The sequence below is a fragment of the Lynx rufus genome, unplaced genomic scaffold (genome assembly GCF_022079265.1).
Source record: "Lynx rufus isolate CCGP_SWC_20201006 ecotype Redwood Valley unplaced genomic scaffold, mLynRuf1.p SCAF_8, whole genome shotgun sequence".
Lineage (NCBI taxonomy): Eukaryota > Metazoa > Chordata > Mammalia > Carnivora > Felidae > Lynx > Lynx rufus.
Genome location: NW_025814896.1, coordinates 102484074 through 102493785, shown reverse-complemented (window position 1 = coordinate 102493785; position 9712 = coordinate 102484074). Strand labels below are relative to the sequence as shown.

Sequence of the window (9712 nt, the reverse complement as noted above, 5' to 3'; positions counted from 1 at the left end):
TCATCCCCATTGTCCTCTCTGGGTCCTATCCATGGGAACTTGGAGTTACTACCTTGCCTTGGAAGGCTACAGAAGAGTGCAGAAGATCTGTCCTGAGACCCTGGGGCTTCTCCAGCTTCCAACACACAAGACAGAAGGCCAAGGCCACAGCTGTGCTCTCCAGGGGGCAGGAGACACCATCTCTTCTCCTGAGACATGGGTCGGACACAGTGCTACGTTGTCAGGTCAGCAATGTGTGTCCAAACTCTCTCTGTGGGCAGCTGGCTTCTTATATTCACTATTTTCTTCCACCCCAGCTTAACTTCGATTTTAATTACCAGCCTTTGTTGGTAGTGGTTGTATATATTCTCTGTGATAAAGCACTTTGGCATCACTATTTTGTGTTATCTGCCTGGTTTTGGCCTCAGTCAATGGTTAACTTGGCATCTAGTTAGAGCAGAAAACAGAGCAAGACCCCATCTCTGTAACAAGAGATCCTCGAGCGATCACTCTGCAGGCATTTGGCCATCTCCAGGGTGACCTCCATCTCAGCCTCTGGAGAGGAGCTCTGTGAATGGGCCATTCTCACTGGTCCCACTAGAAGATAGCCTTAGCTTCTGTGGGATCAGTGACACCTCCATCACCTCCTCCAGCAGCAGGTGGGGTGAGCCTGCCCGCCTTGAGAGGCACTAGAGAAGAGCTCTGTTCAGCCATCAGACATGCAAATCAACTCCAAGGAGACCTGTGCTTATTTAACCCTGGGACATGGGCCCCTGTTCCAGAGCAGCCCTGACCATTATCTACCTGTCCAGCCCTCTTGCCTTTTGGTCCAGAAACAGCAAATTCAGGGGACACTCCAAGATGAGCTTCCAGACCCAGCTCTTCTGTCTCCTGGTGATGGGCTTTCAGGGTAAGCATGTTTCCCACTGCTCATCGTGAGCTGGACCTTTAGCCTTTGACACAGAGACCATGTGCTCAAAAGGGGGTTGGGGCAATTATAGTGGGATATGTAGCATTGTTTTTATTTAACTCTTAGTAGGAAATCCAGGCACAGAGCCCCAGGCTGACAATGAGGCAGAGGCACAAACAGCTTTGAAGCTGTCCTTGGACCCCGGAAAACCAGGGAGCACCCTGTCCATGTTCCCACCCCAGGTCCACCAGCCTTTGGAGGCTCACCAGGGATCCATTTAGGCTACAAAGGAGAGACTCATCCATCAGTCTCTCAGGGTGAGGCTCTGCCCTGTTGGTCACCTTTCATAACTTGTCCTGGGTTCCAGGACACATGGATAACAACATGAATTCTTGGACACAGGCAAAGGTGGGAAGGCCCAGGGGCGCTTGATTTCCGGTTTGTGCCACATTTAAGCATGACGTGGCTCTTCTGAGCATCCACGTTTCCTCGAAGGCTTTGAGCGAAATAATACACTGCGGTGCCCGGGTGGGGTGTCGTTGCAGGCAGCGGAGGGTGGCACGTCCTGACTCAGGCCCCAGAGACCCTGGCAGCATCTCGGGACAGCTTCGTCTCCATCACCTGCAGAAGCAGCACGGAGGTAGGTACCTCCATGGCGTGGTACCAACAGAAACCCAATGAGGCTCCCAAGCTGCTCATCTTTGGGGCGTCTGCCCGGGCCGCCGGAACCCCGTCCAGGTTCCGGGGAAGTGGCTCTGGCTCGGACTTCTCCCTCACCATCCACGGAGTGGAGGCTGAGGACATCGGGATATATTACTGTCAGCAGCACTTCAGCTGGCCTCCCACAGCGACACGTCCCCACACCCAAATCCCCTGTCTGGGTCGTGGATGCCGGTTCTCGAACCAAGACACCTGCTTCCTGCAGGAGGCCACGGCGTGAGAGGTGTGACGTGCCTGTATTTGAGATTCCACACCCTGAGAGTCTCTGTCTCCTGACCTGGTGACGCGGGGGCGGGTTGAAGAGTTACTGCCTCCCACTGAAGCCAGATCTTCTTTTTTTTAATTTTTTTTTTAACGTTTATTTATTTTTGAGACAGAGAAAGACAGAGCATGAACGGGGGAGGGTCAGAGAGAGAGGGAGACACAGAATCCGAAGCAGCTCCAGGCTCTGAGCCCTCAGCCCAGAGCCCGACGCGGGGCTCGAACTCACAGACCGCGAGATCGTGACCTGAGTTGAAGTCGGACGCTTAACCGACTGAGCCACCCAGGTGCCCCTGAAGCCAGATCTTCTTAGAGGGAAACGTGGAAGGGGACAGAGCCAAGCAGTGATCCGGTGCAAAGCTTTCGATGGATTTGCTTATTACTGTTCTGTTGTCGATTTCAGAACAGAGCACCCCAAAGCTTAACGGCTTAAAAGAATGGCAATTCAGTATCTCTCGTGATTCTGTGGGTTGGCTGGGTGGTTTCTCTGCTGGCTTGCCGGGGCTCACTCAGGCAGCGGCAGGCAGCTGGCAGGTCAGCTGGGCGGAAAGACCCAAACTGCTCTCCCCTCATATCTGCCAGCTGGTGCTGTTGTCAGGTGGGGAGCCTCAGGTCTCCTTTTAGTCACACGCAAGGGGAGGTGTGGTTAGAGACCTCCAGCTCCCCCGTGCAGGCTCTAAAGCGTTGAACAGACTATAGAAATTTATAAAGTAATAATAATGCTACTTTTATTATCACCATCCACCAGCAACTGTGACACCTCAGACATCCTGCATCTCTGTTATGCCACTGGATGCACAGGACAGCCCCCCACAGTAAAGAAGTTCAGGGTCTGCAAGGTTAACGGTGCCCACATTGAGAAACCTTGTTTCACAGGTTACTATTTGCATTGACAGTTTTCCTAACATACTTGTAGTTAATATTCTCCCATTTGACATACGCGAGCCTTACAAGCCTGTACTGTCACTACCCCCAGGCCAATCTTCGTGCTAATTTTGTCATGCATTTTACTTTTACGTAGGTTTTGAAACTCACAGTATATTCCTCTTCGTGTTGCTTTCAATAGGCAATTGTCTTTAAGGAAACTGCAAAGCAAAAGACAGGTCTTTGATATTTACCCATCATGTCTTTGGTGTTTCTCTCTGGTGACATTTATCTTTTGCCAGAACTTTCCTTTGCATGTCTGTGATGCAGGTCTGATGGTGACACTTTATCTGTTTCGTTTTCATCTTTAAAGGGCTTTATTTTACTTTTATTTTTAAGGATATATTTCCTAGAAGTAGCATTCTAAATTAACATATTTTTCCTTCAGTGCTTGAAGATGCTTTCCCACGGTCAGCTACGCGTCTTTTCCTGATAAGAAGTGTGCGGTCCTTTTTCTTGCTCTCCAATACTTTTTTTGTTTTTCCTGCCTGGATTCTTTCAAGGTTTTCTCCTTATGACCAATTTTCAGCAGTTCGACGAGGATGTGCCTACGTGCGATTTTCTTTGTGTTCATCCTGTTTGCGGGTTGTTGAGCTTCTTGGATCTGTGGGGTGACATTTTTCATCTGCTTTGGAAAATGTTCCGTCATCATTCAGCTCATAATTCATTTTTTAAAAGTTTTTTTTTTACATGTTTAGTTTTGAGAGACAGGGAGAGAGAGAGAGACAGAGCAGGAGTGGGAGAAGAGCAGAGAGAGAGGGAGACACGGAATTCAATGCAGGCTCCGGGCTCCGAGCTGTCAGCACAGAGCCGATGCGGGGCTGGAACCCATGAACCGCAAGTTCATGACCTGAGCTGAAGTCGGATACCCAACCGACTGAGCCACCCAGGTGCCCTTCAGCTCGTGGACCGTTGAGGGTTGGCTGGCTGTAGGCTGCTCGAGGATAGCTTCATCTTTGGCAGCTGGACTCTTTTCTACATGGTCTCTAATCTTCTAGCAGCCCAATGAGGATCTGTTCACAGGGAAGTTGCAGGGGCCAAGAAACGGAGGAGGAATTTATGCAAGACCTCTTGAGGCCTGAGAAAGTCACAGGCTAGCCCAGAATCAAGGGCTGAGCATCTAGCCTCTGTCTCCTGAGGGATAGAGCTGCACAGGGCTGTGGCCACAGGAAGGGAAATCACTGGGTGGAAGAATCGTGGAGGGGTCACAGCAGACAGCACAGCACCCACACTGCAGCGGGAGGGGCCAGATTCACTCCACTGGGAACGTGGTGGTTTCAATCTGGGGAACACTGGAGACACTTGGGTCATGTTGACTCCCCGGGGCTGGAGGGAACACCACGCTGACCAAGTTTCCAGCCTCTGCGTGCATGACTCCAGGAGACAAACTCGCCATCAGCTGCAGACCAGTGACTTTGGCTTAACAAACCACAAAAACGAGGAGAGGCTCCTAAGTTTTTCGTTTACAAAGTGATTGATCAATGTTCTGGAACCCTCGGCTACTTCTGTAAAATTTGTGGATTCTGTGGGTAAACAGCAACTCAGAAGCCTTTGTGATACTGGAGAAGATTTTGTCAAACGTGTAACTTGCTTTCACAAGTTTGCATCTGTGAACATAAACCTAATGCACTCAAGCTTGTCACCCAGGGAGGCCTTGTGGTTCTAGCTATTTCCTCTTAGGCAAGGGGACTGCTTTGTTTGTCAAGAGCTGCTGAGCAGAAAAGTTGGCTGAGCTCATAGTAGAGGTGATTCACTCTCTCCTTGATAAAATAATAATATACACCCTTCAGAGTAATTACTGTGTAAGATAGTGGACGTGTAGGCTCCTTCCTTCCTTATTTCTTTCCTTCTTTTGTGTGTTTTTTTTTTCCCCTTTGTACATCTATTCTGATGACGTTATTTTGGATGTTTAGAGCTTCTCAGAACAACTTGAATTGTGATATTTTATAATTTACGTATCCAATTTTATGCACAATTTTGCTAAGTTTGCAATTAGAAATTGTACCTTAGATGCATCAATTAATTTTTATGTGAGTTTTTGAACCAGTTCATTCCTATTAAACCAAAAGCATGTGTTACGTTTATTAAACAGACTATATTTTTTAATTAGGAATGTTATACGTTATAAATTTGCACAAGGATTTCCAAGTAATAGCAGATAAGCATGGGAGTCAAGGACTCCTTTTTTTCCTGTAGGACTAGAATAAGAAAGGGGCGCCTGGGTGACTCAGTCGGTTAAGCGTCCAGCTTCGGCTCAGGTCATGATCTCACAGTCGGTGTGTTCAAGCCCCGCGTCGGGCTCTGTGCTGACAGCGCAGAGCCTGGAGCCTGCTTTGGATTCTGTGTCTCCCTCTTTCTCTGCCCCTCCCCTGATCATGCTCTGCCTCTCTCTGTCTCAAAAATAAATAAAAACATTTAAAAAAATTAAAAAAAGAACAAGAAAAAACCACTTTGTGCCTTGAATGCCTGCCATCATTAGGAGGAAAGTGACAGGATGAAGGAAGCAATTAAAGGGCATCATAAGACTTTAAATAAGAGAACTTATTTCAAAGATACAAAATCTGTACTAATGATATGAACAGCAAAAGAGAGATGGCGTTGGGATTTTCCCGGGAAAACAAATGCACACATAGGATTTCCAAGTAGGTTGGTTTTAGTCCCGGGTGTTGTAGGGTTACTCACTGGGGAGTCTGAGGAGCAAAGGTCAAGGAAGCCGCTTCCAGAGTTCCTCGAATCAAGCGATTCCGGAATCACGGAAAATCTGCTACGAATAATTTCAGCAGCAGCTCAAAGAAGACGAGTCCCGAGAGATCTCAGAATCCATGATAAACCTCAAGAGTTACAGGAAGCTCATCTGTGGGCTGCACACACTTTGGCCCACAACACCGGTAGGAGGGTAAGGGTTTCCTGCGCTATTCCAATTTTTAGATCTTATACAAGCACCTTTTATCAACCAAACAAAATCTGGGGCCAGGGAGAAAGGGATTCTGGAAAGTGGTGTCCATGAGAATGTAGAAGGGCAAAGCAGTGATGCTAAGCAGACATATAAGCAATCTGGTCCACTTCTTTGTACTCCAACATCCAAAACACTTGTCTGCCCATGTTTCTGTTTCCAATTAAAGTCCAATGGCATTGTGCATCTACCTAATATGATGCAGCGATCCCAGGCAAACTCCAGACATGTTCTCCTTCTTCCCCAGAAGGGGATGCTTATTTGTTTTCCAGTTTAGCCACAATCACTTTTACCTTAAGTCATTTGAAGAATGAATTTACCACAAATACACCTTCTTTAAAAAGTAAGGAAAGAGAAGGCGATAGAGCCATCAAGTGCCTAGCTAGTACCCACCCCCCCCCCCCCTCCAGGCCCTGAAGCCATTGAGGGAGTTCAGGAATCAGTACTGATCTTTTCCTTTGTCTTGCTGGGCAATTACCTGGAGCCAAAAACCCATTTAATTCTTGGTAAGGGGAATTCCACGTAGCTGAGCCCGTGCATCACCTCCATCCTTGCCCCCGTAGCCACTTAATGCCCGAGCTCAACGAATAAATGCTGGGGTGTCTGCATAACAGGCTAACCGACCCCCGCCGAGTTGGTCATCTCATCTGCCTGGTAACTGAGAGCTCTCCTTGCAGGGCATGTGTTGTCACGAGCACTTGCGTAGGACACAAATACTCTTACAGCAAGTGCCTGGTCCAGAGATCCATTCATAAAACTCTACTTTGGAGCTTCTCGTCACCAACCTCCCAGGCTTGTTTTATCCAATCTTCTGACCATGTGACCACACTTTTAATCACTGCCTCTGAGTGAGCGAAGACTCTGCTTCAGTTCACCTCTACGAGAAGTAAAGTGGACTGGAGAAGCCAACTCTGAGTTCTGCCCACTAGATGAAACTCTTCCTGCATGCTCTCCCCCAACCATTCTTAAAGTAGTCTGCAAGGCTACAAAACTCTACGTTTGATCTGAATTTAGGCACATCTTGCGTAAAACCGGACTGCATAAAAATTCAGTGTATAGTGGGCCTGAATTATTATTATTTTCTAGGGTCACCTGTCTAAAGAGAATCCACGTAAGGATTAGAATGAAAGAAGGGGAGCAATTCCGCAAGTGTAGGTCCCATGGGAGCTTGAATAACTCACCAGCCCTGGGGACTGCCTCAAGGCCTACCTAGCCTGTATATCCCACTTCTACCTGATGACAGGATACTGCGTGCATACATTACGGCTTGTTGGTAGGTTACCACTCAATTCGTAAGGACAGCTCAGGTCACATGGCTACTGCAGGATCTATATACAACGTGTCGTCTCTACCAGGGTTTAACAGCAAGCCAGGAGCCTATCTCAAAAAGGGAATTGTTATCTGTGAAGAGATCAGAGCACTATTCTAATACCCTCGAGGTCCATACTGTGCTTCTCCTGTTGGGGCTCTCTGAAGCCTCCAAATGCTCTCTCCCCGTCTGCCACAGGCACTTTAAGCGTCACTGCAATGCTGGGTCATAAAGTCCTCTGCCCAAAGCCCTCACCTGCAGAGTGCCCTTCTCTTCTGGGTCTCACTCAAAACAGGCAACCTTACAGTTTCCTAAATAAATGAGTATATATTGGCTTCAAATCTAAAGAGGACTTTGTGCCGTGGAATCGGTTTCTTAGTTACTGAAAATATGTTTTATTTTTTAAGTCTATTTATTTATTTTTTAAGTAATCTTTACACCCAACACGGGGCTCGAACTCACGACCCCGAGATCAAGTCACATGCTCTTCCGACTGAGCCAGTCAGGCACCTCTGAAAATGTGCTTTCGTCTTGGAGGCATTTTTTTTTGACATTCCCCAGACCACTCAACTTCTAGAAACTTCTCCGCAACCAGGACCGTGGAGGAAGTTCGGTGGATTTGCCTTGCACTTCTGTATTCAACCACCAAATACATGGTTTCAAGCTAATTCTGGATTTTTCATTGTACCAGCCCTGATAATGATTTCTTAAAATTGAAAAAAAAGATTTGCCAATACTTTTTCAAAATGGTTCTTATACTTCCTTCCTCACCTTCTCTTCTCAAGACTCGAATTATTCATGTAACAGACTGCTTGAAGGTGTTGCACAGTTCGCCGATGCTCTCTCTGTTCATGTTCTTTTCAAGTATTTTTTTTTCATAATAGCACATCTTAGACAATTTCTAATGCTAAGGTTGCTGATCTTTTTTGCTGAAATATGAAATCTTGTGGCTTGCATCTGTCTGACAGACTTGGGTCTCGCTTTTAAGCTTTGTTCGGCGGGACCGGAATAGCATTTTGTCCAGGGGTAATTTGCCCCACTACCAAGACAGTACTTCCTGAGTACTCAGCCGGATGCCCTGTGATCGTGAGGTTTCCTACTCTCACTGGTGCGCGCAATAACTCTTTCTGGCCCTGTGTGAGCTCTGACAAATTTTCCCTGTAATATCTTTTTATGTTTATTTGTTTATTGTCGACAGAGAGAAAGAGTGAGAGAGAAAATACAATTGGTGGAGGGTTGAGAGAGAGGGGAGAGAGAATCCCAAGCAGTCTCCACACTGTCAGCACAGAGCCTGACGCGGGGCTCGAAGCCACGAACTGTGACACCATGACCTGAGCTGAAATCAAGAGTCAGACGCTTAACCTACCGAGCCACCCAGGCTCCACCCACCGCCCCGTAACACTTTCAGGCAGTTTTTCCTCCAGCCTCAGCAGGTTCTTGACATGCATGTGTTGATCAATACACTCTTGAAAACTGAGCGGAACAATCTGTAGACATCCTAGGTTCTCTCTCTATGCTGATAATTTATCACTCCAAGGAAATCAGAGGAAGACTCTGTGTCCTAAAAAATATGTAAGCACCAAACGTAAAGATCTTGTAGAATTTCTTTGGATTTCTGGGCTTTTGTCCCACTCAACAGACCAAGTCTTAGATGGAGAGGTAACAGGAAAAGCGGGTCACAGAACCCGAAGACAGCAAAGCAAATACTCTCCTCACAGGTTAGTAGACTGATTCTGTCCCCTGGCCCTCGGGGATAGACATGTTCTCTGCAGACAAACTTGTGCTGCCCTGGTCTGGCCTGGGACTCCTGGGGGACACTGCACTGGGGTGCTGCAATTGTAAAAAGCCAGTCCTGCAGCTAAACCCAGCCCTGACAGAGCAAAGAGGATTACAACAATATTTATCTCGTGATAATTTCTCAGAATCCTATTAATTCTTAATTTCTAGAATAAATACACTTACGTAGGCAACAACTTCTGGCTGCCCCACCTGGTAGTAGAAGTTTTTTTTCACACTTAGGCAGCTTTTCACTTGTGCTGCCTGGTGGGACAGAGCACTCAGAATGGATGAGGACCCACGGCTTAGCTGGAGATGACACGTTAGCAACGGCAGATGCTCAATAGCTGGGCACTTACACACCATGACACCCACACTTCTTTATTCGTCTTCTCCCACATCGCGTGGCTGGACGGTAGTTTCTTGTACCAAGAATATCAGGACGTTAGAGCAAAGAAGAATCTCCGTGGCCTAAATAACATCCGCAGGCACCAAATAAAAGGGGCCTGTACAAGTTCTTAGAGTGTCTGGGGTTGTGTAATATCTGACAGATGCAGTCTTAGAGAGACAGTAAGAAACATGTGTTATGAGTCTTAAAGAGACACAGAGGACTCTACAGTCACAGGACAGCAGACAGATTCCGCCCTTTGGCCCTCCAGGGAGAAACACCTGCTCTGGAGGCAAATTTATGCTGCTCTGGTGGAACCTGGACACTGGGGGTTTTATTGCACCTGTACCATTTTTGAGATAACCCAGCCCTGTGGCTGTGCCCAGTTATGCTCTATCCCCCGCTCATTTGCATGTTCCTAGGGCACAGCCCACTTCCCTGAATGCTGATTAATGGGCCGGTCACACCCTGTGCAGGACCCAGGCCCGGTCA

The 9712-nt window shown here is 47.4% G+C and overlaps 1 gene segment (V, D, J or C); it reads left to right on the top strand.

Annotated features, from left to right (window-relative positions):
• The first annotated feature begins 876 nt into the window (after window positions 1–876).
• LOC124503950 (immunoglobulin kappa variable 3-15-like) lies at window positions 877–1829 on the top strand. The segment is given in 2 exon segments: window positions 877–889; window positions 1435–1829. Coding segments are annotated over 2 exon segments (408 nt in total).
• Window positions 1830–9712: the final 7883 nt, after the last annotated feature.